Source organism: Botryllus schlosseri, chromosome 9 (assembly GCF_051294905.1).
Source record: "Botryllus schlosseri isolate E-star chromosome 9, Bs_hap1, whole genome shotgun sequence".
NCBI lineage: Eukaryota > Metazoa > Chordata > Ascidiacea > Stolidobranchia > Styelidae > Botryllus > Botryllus schlosseri.
This window is the reverse complement of record NC_137244.1, coordinates 22,983,629-22,995,020: the sequence shown is the minus strand read 5'-3', so window position 1 is coordinate 22,995,020 and position 11,392 is coordinate 22,983,629. Positions and strand designations below refer to the sequence as shown.

The window sequence follows — 11,392 nt, the reverse complement described above, 5'->3', positions numbered from 1 at the left end:
CTGGTGTCAGTGTGTAATAGTTTCTACTTAACTCAGCATCCACGGATAGCATGAGGAGAAAAAAAACGGGGGTGCTGGCTAGATGACCTTACTGTTGGCAAAAGCATCTTGATGGTGCAGGTGAAAACGAATACCGGCCCCTTCTCTCTCTACTTAGGGTTGCTAGGCAGTAGTTACAGTTATAATATTAATTGTAGAGTTATACGGCCACACAACAGCACAGCATCCAGAGGTACTCAAGTAGATCTGATTTTCTCTACTTCTACTTTGTAATATTTTGTGATCTACTTACTTTTCGCTATTTTCAGTTTGTCAAGTAGAAGAAGTTTAATCCCCCAATAGGAAAGATAGCCTTAGGGATTTCGGGGCTGTTTTCACGGAGTACTAACATTTAAAATTCATAAAAGTCAAGTTATGCCCAGAAATTTTGTTGCGCTTCGCGCACAGTAGTTATGTAGTGACAAATATGTTTTCACGAAAGTATCAGTGAATATAATTTACGTACCGGATGGCTTGGTTCCGTTTGCAGTGTTTGCACCACATTGTCTCCCATATCAAATATTTCATATCAGTAAATATGTCCCACCATAACGTTTGAAACTACCGTTTTGCAATCTAGCAATTACCTATCATATCGTAATCTAGCAACCCTTCCCCTGTCCTGCTAATCTTGAAAATCTGGCTTTTTTTAACGTTACACCTGTTTTAGCAGATCACCCAAGCTTTATGGACAAAAGACTTGAAATTTATTTTCCGCTTTTTAGAAGTGGTGATTGTATTTCACTTTCAATTCCGAATATCATACTTTGAGTTCTAATCACTTTCAGTTCTTTTGTCTGCAGAACATACATGTTGGAGCATAAAAGCAAGTGTAGCATTGCCTCTATTTTCCGAAAATAAAGCTACACTAAATATAAATTTTACCATCCACAATATTTGTTATTAACGTATACTAATCGCGCAAAGTGTTGCAACTATATCCGATGCAACTTCTCCTTATTGCTCTTCGCCTAAACTTGAGGCCTTGCAATATAGGGTATAGGGCGCTATGCCATTATATTCCCTAAAACGAGGTCTTCTAGTAAACACAGGGATAGTATCGCAATTTCTGTTAATACTATAATTTGCATCCTAAGATGCGAAAGAATTCTTATTCCGTCAGAAATTGATACCTCCTGGAATGCATCAATACGAAGCTTCTGACAGTCCATGCGATGAATTAAGACTGTCTTCAAAACTACTTACTTACTTGAGTAGATTTAAAGTCAATCAATTCTACTTCTAGTAGTTTTAGATGGCTTATGGAAGAAGTACTTCTACTTGTACTTGAGTAGATTTTTTCGTCGCAACTTCTACTTGAGTAGCTTTCTTGTCTACTTTGACCACCTCTGACAGCATCACACAACTTGTAGAAATAGGCAAAATATCTACGTTTGGTACTGTCACTGGCGGAACAATCAGAATATGCTGACATAGAATTGCCAGTATCTTCTACCAGAAAAGTAATTGAGTAAATCCCTCACTGGTTTGAACTGTTTCTGGATCTGTGGCATGACTGTTGATGGGGAGCCCCATCTCAAAATGCTCGAGTGATTCTGACTCTATCGGTGGAGTTGGTGAATCTATTGACCCAAGAGAGGTTTCACAATAGATCAGGCCTGGCAAAGTGCGGCCCGCAAAGCTATTTTATGCGGCCCGCGAAAGGTTGCTCGGAATTCAAAACATAAAACTTGCTTTTTGAATGACTAAAACCATATGCTGTATCAACTCAACAGGAAATTCCTTTATTTTGAAGCCTGTTCATTAATCTGCCACGATTACGCTGCCTACGTACATCACATGCGTGATCCAGATTCAAATAGACGCAATGTGGCAAAGTATGAGTAGCAATTAAAGTTACAACAAATCACTTCTTTGTTGCCATTGCCACATTACGCGTTACACGGTGTGTGTTTCAAATTGTTACGTGCTACGTTTCCAAATCCCTAATTCGTAAAACAAGTAAATCAGTGCTCGCGATTACTATATGACTCATCATATCTATCACGGTCCATAAAGGATTAACGGTCATGCCAAAAAAGAAAGCCGAAATCTGAAATTCAAAGAAGGTTCAGACTTAAGACTTTCTACCACTAAATATTTGTATCTTGCAGTCGGGGGTGAACCTGTCCTTGTAGTTTTTTCCGAGCATGTCGCCGAGATTATGTAATTTAATTAATGTCGGTCTTATGGCAAAAGTACGAAACACTCGGTCAAGGGAGGGCGAAATTCAGAAAAACGCAAGCATCGCTCAACATCATTGGGCTATTTAAGCTGCACATTGCTCGGAGGTCAGTGACCAAGAAAATAAGCTTTGTACTATTGCGCATACATTTCAGTGCAGTGGTTCTCGAAGTGGGGGGCGTGAAAGCATCAGAAGAGAGGCGCGAAGCCGAAGTTTAATGAAAAAATTTTCCGCGCTCCGCGCAATTTACCCCCTGATTACACTTATTGCTCTGTGTATTGTCCGACTTTGATATTTCAGAATTCACTCATCAACAGCCATAAACTTTCATGCCATCCAACTATCCGTTGGGATTGCTAGCATTCTAGTTGCACTTTTTAATATTTTCTGATATCACGATAAGGGGGCGCGAAATTTTTCACTACCATTAAGGGAGACATGCCTAAAAAAGTTTGAGAACCACTGTTCTAGAGTCTTAATATAGGCACGTGGATAGCGGTTTAAAGAGAGTTAAAAATGTATCATGTTTAACATTGTTTCGAATCATGACAGCAAATAGATTTTTTAATTAAATGTCAATTTCTCATTACCTGATATGAACACATTCACTGCGCAGCATGTATTAACAATGTAATTTCGAAATAAAACTAAAATACGCTGGAGAATATAACTAAAACGTTTCACTCGGCCCGCCAACGTTTTTTTTTACTTCTCATTTGGCCCGCGGAGGAAAATAATTGCCCACCCCTGCAATAAATCGAGCCGGTGAAATGTGTAAAAATCAGGATCAAACTGTTATAAAACAGTGTTTAGTTGAGAACTACTTGTCTTTGTAGGGTACAGCCATCATTGTTTATAAGAGTGTAATCGATACGACTGCTGACTTGCAGCTGTCTAGGGTAAGCAGCAAGTGGAGGTTTTCAATACCATTCTGATGACCTTCTGCAGACTAAGTAGCCATCAAGAAGTGCTACAAGCCCTTCACGGTATAGAAAATTCAAACAATAATTTGTAGGGGAAAATTTGTCAGGCAAACAGTTAAATAAATCAAGCTTTTTGACCAGCTCGTACACAAGAACGACAATTTCTGCACTAAATAAGCATATCCAAATTGAAAATAATATGATTATTGATTCATTAGTAACAATCCGACTTCAGCGATCATTACTCGTGATTTGAAACAACACTCCCACTGCTGTCAAGACTTTCCATCCCAATGTAAAAGTGATCTTTAAATCACCAGTAACTGAACTGCAGTAAATATACAAACTGAGTGTTTCCCAATTTAGAGCATTTATACTAAACGTGACGATATATTAAGAACACCGTTCCTCGTCGGTTACAACTTCAGCAGCGGTTTGCAATGGCTTGATGTTCCACAATCCGTGTATGTAGGGGATGGATTGCCCAGGAGCATTTGCCTGTGATTGCAGTGTATTTGGGCTGGCATCTTCACGTCATGAATCCAGAAGAGCAGTCAGCTGTTTTCATCCTGCATGAACCAGATATATTCAGTTACGAAAAGTTAATCAGACCTTTCCGCTATTGCAAAGGATTCCCTCTCACATAACATTCGATAACAAAATTTGACATCAGTTATTACTTGTGGAATAATTGGGTATTTGCAGGATACAGAGCAACGATCGACAAGTTAGCAAGCTACTTTCTTCTGCGTCTATACTTATGATAAAGTTACTGTATTAAATCTGTGTTGGAAACAAATCAAAATTTTCGGCCAAAGTTATTTACCACAATAGTATGTTAGATGTATTGTATTTGCTACTCTCTTCGGCAAAAACATGCTAAAATACAAAGTGTTTTATAACCGTATTACAGCATTTCACCATGACATCAAGATGCAAAATTCGTTTCCGTACAGATACATGCAGGCACAATATAATAAGTACAGACGCAGAAGACAATAACTTGCTGAAATGCCAACCAGTCGCTCATTGCTACGCACAACCAATGATGTGACCGAAGTCCAGCAAATAACTTGTTCAACTTACAGGAATACCCGACTGTGTACGAAAAGGCAATGGCAAAGGCACCATTCATTCTGTAAGCACCATTTCATCATCGCTATTCCCTCCTCCGTCGAGCTGTCCGCTCAAACCAGCACCGCTCTGAATATGAAAATCTATGTTGAAGTAGTTGCTACAAATTTCTTGAAAAAATATGGCAGGCACCATACAATTCCGTAATGAATAATATCGATGGTGGTGGCATGGGAGACTCAAACCCTTCGATAATGATGCCGATGGCAATCAATAGAAATGGAAACCCATCTATGACATGATGTCATCAGATCCCAAATCAGATAATCAGATCTAAAATCGTCAAATCCAAATTCGGGATAAACATTGAATCATGTCCGAACCAAATTACTCGAATTCGTTAGAAATTTAAAGAAAATTCAGTTACAGAAAAAACTCATGTTCACAATTCACATCAAGTTAGCAGTCCAAATTCAATGTAAACCGAGACTAATAAATCCAAATCTGCTTGAAAAATTCTAAACAATATCAAGACACAAAGACCTCTCACCGATTCTTCAAAATCAAACGTTCCGTCGTTATTTTGCAGGTTCGAAATAGCGCTGATTCCATCCTCGGCCATTTTATTTTCAGGATCCAAACTAGAAAACCACTCCTTTACTTAATCACAAGAACGCGAAATCAAACATAAAGTCGCCCACCTCAACGCCACCGTGTGGTGATTCATAGCCTTCGCGTGGTCGCTCATTATGTGGTAGCAGTTCCCCAGCAGGCTGTGCATCTGACTGTTGGAATGATTTTCCACGCATCTCGACAAGAATTTGACCGCTTCCTTGAATTTCTTGAGTTTAAATAAGATTTCTCCTTTCACAAGCATGGCATACTGGTTGTTTGGTTCTAACGCAAGAGCTTTATCGACGTAGTTAAGAGCTTTTTCCTGAATGTAAGCTACCGTGATAGTAAAATATATTTGTACAGCTAAAACAGAGCATACCTTTCCATTTTCCGCATTCATTTGCACTTTCGCACACAACACAAGACAATTTGGTTGCGGGCCAATGGCCTTCAATGCACTCTGAGCCGCTACTAGGGCATCAGTCTGTCTCATCATTGACAAATAAGTGTCCACAAGTTCTTTGTAACAGATGAATCTAGTGAACAGAAACGGTTGAAAATCGTTTCCAGGTAAACGATTTGCGGTTCAGTCCAGAATAACACATTTACAGCAAACTCAATATAGTGTCTGGCATTGTATGGAAGGATCTTATCAATGCCACAATATGTCTAGAATAATAAGCAGAGATAGCAAATGTTAAGTTAGCTTCCCAGATACAACAACATGTCAAAGAATATTCAGTGATCAATCCGTGTTTAGGTCTGAATCCCATAGTCAACAATCTCTCCAATAGCTTCTATTTTGGTAAACACTAAATATAGTTACGACTGCATACCGTAACCATGAGCCTGTCAAGAGACGTACAGAAAACAATTCACACATACTTCGCCGGATCTAATCTAGATGCCTCTTTAAAATGAGCTATCGCGTCTGTTTGTTCGTCAATGGCCCGCAAAGCGCATCCCTTCAACACAACAGCCTGTAATAAAGGAATATCGTTACATGACCCAGGCACATCAACCCAACCTGTCTTACCGAATTACACAGCTGATTTAGTTTGGTCGCTTGAACAGCCAGATAAATGGCTCTCTTGTAGTCATGTTTGCCTAGCGCTCGATAGCCAAGGGCCACCCACGTGGCGGGGTGTATTTCGGTGGTGTAGAACAGTTCCGTGGCTAGTTTATCTAGTTTCGCTAATTCTTTCTCCTCATACAACAGACAAGCGTAGCTGAAAAATAAAAATATAACGGTTGGAACCACGTGCTACACAAACTATTCTGAAACTTCCTTGAGTAGGAGTAGAAAAAAGGTTCGTAGAATACTCCAGTCGCCGGAAGAGGTGGGCACAACAAAGCGACCTACATGTGTTGCTGTAGTAGCTTATAGTATTACAAATAATGCAGATTGAGCAATCTTTTTCACGGCTGTGTACTTGCGATACAGGCAATATTAAGAGCTGTGATTGTAAGAGCCTAGCCACCAATGAGCAACTATAGAAATCTACCCGTAAGTAACTATTTATTTAAAATCCTTGTCACAAAGTGTTCGAACATGCCAGTGTCAGAAATATGGGAACTACAATTATTCTGATAACAACACCACTAAATAGCTAAGTAAAGACATTTGGACAATAGAAAAGTAGCACTACATTATCTGCCGACAATTATCTACAGATAGAGACAAATGAAGATTATGATTTGAAAACAAATGCTATCAAAATTTGTGGTCGGAATTGAGTAAGTTGATTTGATTTTGTCATATACACAACTTTGAATAAACGAAATTATAATTGAAATTGGACATAATATCAACGGTATTGAATAATGGGTCGATTTAAGGGCACTTTTGAAGGAGGTGAGTTAGAAATATCAACCTAGTTGTGCTTTTACATTTGAAGATGAACTTCGACCATGGCTTTCAAAGAACTGAAAGATAGTACTCACATGTCCATTCCGTCCAAAAGATAACGGTCCAGCGTTCTGGCCTTCTCAAAATGAGCAATTGCAGATCGGTTATCTCCGGTTCGCACTCTGAGATGGGCGAGATGACACTCGAGTCGCGTGTCACCCGCAACCATAGAAGTTTGACTCGCTGCCTCAAGTTGCGCAAACCCCCTGTGGTAATCCTAGAATGAAGACCATTCAACTTGCGGAGACGTACAGAACATATCATATATTGTTAAAGTAGTCAGTGATGATACTCAAGTTGAGTTAAAATGTGCATTTCTATTCATTTACAAGTAGAAGTAGCAAACAAAAGATATCAATTACTCAAGTAAGTAGTTTTGGGACGTAGGTTTCAATGAACTGTCACAGACTTCTGTAAGTGAATCATACATAGTTCATGACTTTCGAAATCTCAAATAATGCAGAATCACTAACAACAACACACCAGGGTTGTAACCAAGTCGCAAGATTCCGAGTCACAAGTCATTCTAACTTTAATAGTTTTGACTCGAGTCAAGTCGAGTATTTTCAATTCACACCGAGTCAAGTCCAAGTCATAGTGTGTGAGTTCGAGTCTAAGTCATCGTGTTCACTGTTCAGTTTTGAGTTCAATCCAGTTCAACCCACTTTTTCTCTACTCGAGTGATATAGAATGGCTCACATTCACAGTATCTTAATTTTCCTCAGTCCTAACAGTTTCTGGCCCTATTTTCCAAGTATCAGGACTGATAGACGAAATACCATTAATGTGGTGACTTTACTATTCTTCATGGTTGCAATGAAATGTCTGTCTAGGTCGTCCCAGTCTCAGGTCATACGATTTGGTTCGAGTCATGCGCTATGACTCGAGTACAAGTTGAGTCAATACACAAATTGACACAAGTCGGGTTGAGTCAATTTACGCGTTTGAAAAAATGACTCGAGTCAAGCCGAGTCATCAAACTATCGTGACACGAGTCGTGTCATTACAACAAATCAACTCAAGTACTTTGAATACGGTACTTGGTTACATACCACCTTTGCATTATAATTATGACATAGTCTCAGACCATACCTTGTTGTGCATCATGGCGTGACCTTTGACCAAACTCAGTATCCAATCCGATCCCGGGACAGCGACTGTCACTATGGACGCGACTTCATTAGCGTAATCACCGAGACTAAGTAGATTGAGAATAGCGTCGAAAGCCAGTGGATTTTTTCGTAGCACTTCCTTATAACACGTGACGGCCGATCTTAAATAATAAAGGTAATTAGGAGATCGAAGAACAATGAATATTCAAGAAGTTCGTCACATTTCTCACCTGGTCAGACCGAGTCTTTGGTACAACTTCGCGAGGATCAGATTGACTTTCACAGGTCTAACCTTCACCGGCAAGCTCTCCAGCACACTAACCGCCATTGGTATGTTGTCCATTCCTTGATAGCACAGGTAGAGTCTTGATGGAAAGAAGATCTCATTATAACAGTTGTGTTGTGTAAATGCGTGGATATTGCTGATCCTGATCAGGAGTGCCATAAACCGGGGTAACTTAAGACAATTTTCAACAATTTCGCTATATATCTTGGAAATGCTAGAGTGTAGGGGAGGCAAGTTTTGTGTTTTTCAAAGGTTATGGAGCAAAGATTAAAATTAACTAATCCAAAATTTACATGTACATAAATAGCCTAAGTACTTTATTTTAGTAAATTATCTGTGTCTAAAGTTACTACGGCATGTGGGGTAACTTTGGACAATGTAGTTTTTTGTATGTTTTTACATTCTATTGTTTATGAAACCTCTCAAATGAGGCTTATTTGGTAAGAGTTGATGAGAACAGTGGCTAAAACTGAAACAAAATATTATATGTCTAATGTCTGGCCTATTGCATAATTTTTACCTAATAACCCCCCCTCAAAAAAATTGGTTCTTTACGAAGGATAATGCCCAGTTATTCACCCCTTATCTCAATTTCCCCTCGTGTCTTACCCAATTGGGACTTGAGATGCCCTTTCCCTTTCCTATGTTCCCAGATGGATATATTTTAACGCAATTTACAGTAGGCCTATGCCATATTCAGCAGGCGCATTTCAAAGAATATGTGAAAAGTTTTTAAAGTTAGCTTACACCCGATTACAATCTCTTGGCTTATTGCCTACCCATTTTTTCATATTTTGGCAAACTCTTACTTTATTAACCTCTCATTCCCTTTTAAAAAGCCATCAGGCAGGTCGTAACGAATTGAGTTGACGATGCACTTTGACACAGATGAAGCAGCCACTTTCCAGAGCTCTAAACATCACATTTTCAACTGTCCAAATTTAGCCCATTTTGATGAAATTTGAGGGGGTAACTTGGGACATCACATTTTCTTATACTGATCTGAGGGTGAGCCCACTGAGATTTGTGCCCTAGATTAAGACTACTTAGAGGTGACTGCTGCCAAGTTTTGAATCTATGACTCACACGCTACCTAGGTTTGGTTGTAAGAATTTCAATAATCATCAATTTTGATGAAAGCGACACCTGGAAATAATTTATCAATGTGGGTAAGTTTATCTGGTAGTGAAATGAATCCACCTTTTATTGAGACTACTTGTGGTACTGTTGCCTCATAAAAAGAATTGGACATAAAGCGCAACCCTTTTCCATCAATAACCATTTAGGATTGCTTAGTGTCCAAAGTTACCCTGTTTACAGGTACACTAATCGATTACAATACAGCTTACATGCGACTACCGAATTCAGTAGTAAAACTTATTCCAATAAAATCCAGGAGTTAGTGTAAAGTATTCAATCCCATAGGACCAACCTAGCTCACATCTTTCATTATCTACTTCAGTTGAAGAACTTTTGCTATGTCCTAGAAAGCACTCAATGACTACTTTGATGACAATCTCTTAGGAAAACCAACTAAATATTTAATGCGAGAAGGTAGACAAACCATATTACTGAAAAGTCTGGCTGCTTGGACCATGCAGTTTAGCAGTCGGTTTTGGATTAATTTGGAGTCCTAAAATATTACGACACAAAATTCCAAAGTTTATTTTCAAAAATTTCAGGCAATCTTTGCCGGGTAAGAGCTATAAGCTACACTTACTTATACTTGATGTATGCCTCTGACGGCAATTTTGCAAAGCTGGGCGCCATGCCCTTCTGTTTCAGGCCGCTTTTTCGCACGATCAATGCATCCTTGAACGAGGCTTCAGCAGTTTTGTATTGCTTGTCTTTCAGTTTTCCCAAGGCATACGATACCAAAATTTCGTACTCATTTGCCGATGTAAATGAATCCCTGCATGCGAAAGATATGAAAAAACGGCAAGTTAATTTTTGTGGTATCGCAATGTTGCGGTGGTTGAGACTGATATTAATTGATGCATATTGGATGCCGGTACCTGTTGTTTTTCAAAGCGGTCATGAGAAATCCTCCCAGTAATTCCATTGAGGAATGAAGTTTGTCCGACCGCAATCCTCCAAGATGCTGCAGCAATACCTGGACTGACATTGTAATCTATTAGCCGTAATATGCAGTTGCCTAAGAGAAATCGAATATTGATATTGCAGCTTGACACTTGACGTTCCTTATCATGCAAACTTAAGAATTCATATACGGTATACCGCAACCGAATGAATTACGGGAAACTATAATGACGATGGTAGCAATGGCTATCACGTATCCTATGGTGACACAGATATCTTTGGCAGTGCACCATCTGCGGCCCTGAACTATAGATTGCTAACATACCGCACGTTACTAATCTATAACTGACCTTGTATCGCAGTTTTGTGGTGTTTTGCAATGATGGAAATATTATTAAACTGATATTCCCCCGCAGATTCAAGGAGCTACTTTCATCATCATCATCATTTAATAAATTTTTTATCAAATCAATTCACCACAAGATTGCGATACAATGAAGAGTTATGAGGGTGCCGAAGCGACTTGGAGTAGTCTTAATATCATTCAGGTCGATTGGTAAAATCGTAGCAGTAGTATTATAGTGATCGTCAGATTATATTTTCGCCTAATCAAGACACACAATGTACAATGCGATGTAATGAAGAGACAGGAGGATGCCGAACAAAGCGAACAACCAGTTGCGGTGTCTTGAACTCTCATTGATTTTGTGCCCAAACGTTAGCCTAAGCATAAAAATATTCAAGTTTATGATTTTTTCAAATGACTGCTGTCAGGACAGGGGCGGCAACTTCTCAAGTCGATGGACCTGATGTGGGAAAATTAGGAACGTGGCAGGCCCGATTCCTGAATCGATACATTAATCGCGGATTTATCCAGGCCTCTACAAAGAATAATCGTATTTAATGTGAACTTTGGGGTTAAAGCATATAGCCTTTACATAGGCTATGTGGTTAAAGCATAAATATACAAATCAGTGTTCAAAGAATTCATAAATGCAATCCTCTACTTCAATAGCTGTTGAGGTCAGTGAGACGTCTGTGGCCGATCAAAATTGTCAACAAGTTCTTGAACTCTGGCTGGATGTCGGAGGTAGAAACCCGTAGAACGTGAACACCAGTTAGATTGGAACGCAGCTTCGTCTTGTTAATGTTCATGGTCGAAACTGTTTGCTCGCAAATGTATGTACATTGTACATCCGACTAGATCAG

At 39.2% G+C, this 11,392-nt stretch overlaps 1 protein-coding gene across 2 annotated transcripts; it reads right to left on the bottom strand.

Annotated features, from left to right (window-relative positions):
• Positions 1-3,485: 3,485 nt before the first annotated feature.
• On the bottom strand, positions 3,486-10,365 carry LOC145445988 (anaphase-promoting complex subunit 7-like). 2 transcript variants are annotated; one of them, XM_080324170.1, is made up of 12 exons: positions 10,159-10,365; positions 9,864-10,055; positions 8,088-8,222; positions 7,838-8,018; positions 6,781-6,962; positions 5,873-6,065; positions 5,722-5,816; positions 5,216-5,372; positions 4,923-5,158; positions 4,772-4,862; positions 4,234-4,350; positions 3,486-3,726 (listed from the first exon to the last, which is right to left on the bottom strand). In XM_080324170.1, the coding sequence occupies exons 1-11, from the start codon at positions 10,266-10,268 to the stop codon at positions 4,279-4,281; spliced, it is 1,644 nt and encodes a 547-aa protein (XP_080180296.1). In that variant the 5' UTR covers positions 10,269-10,365; the 3' UTR covers positions 3,486-3,726; positions 4,234-4,278. The 2 variants fall into 2 exon arrangements, with proteins under 2 accessions (XP_080180296.1, XP_080180297.1); XM_080324171.1 differs by having other exon boundaries at positions 3,486-3,716.
• Between the last annotated feature and the right edge of the window lie 1,027 nt (positions 10,366-11,392).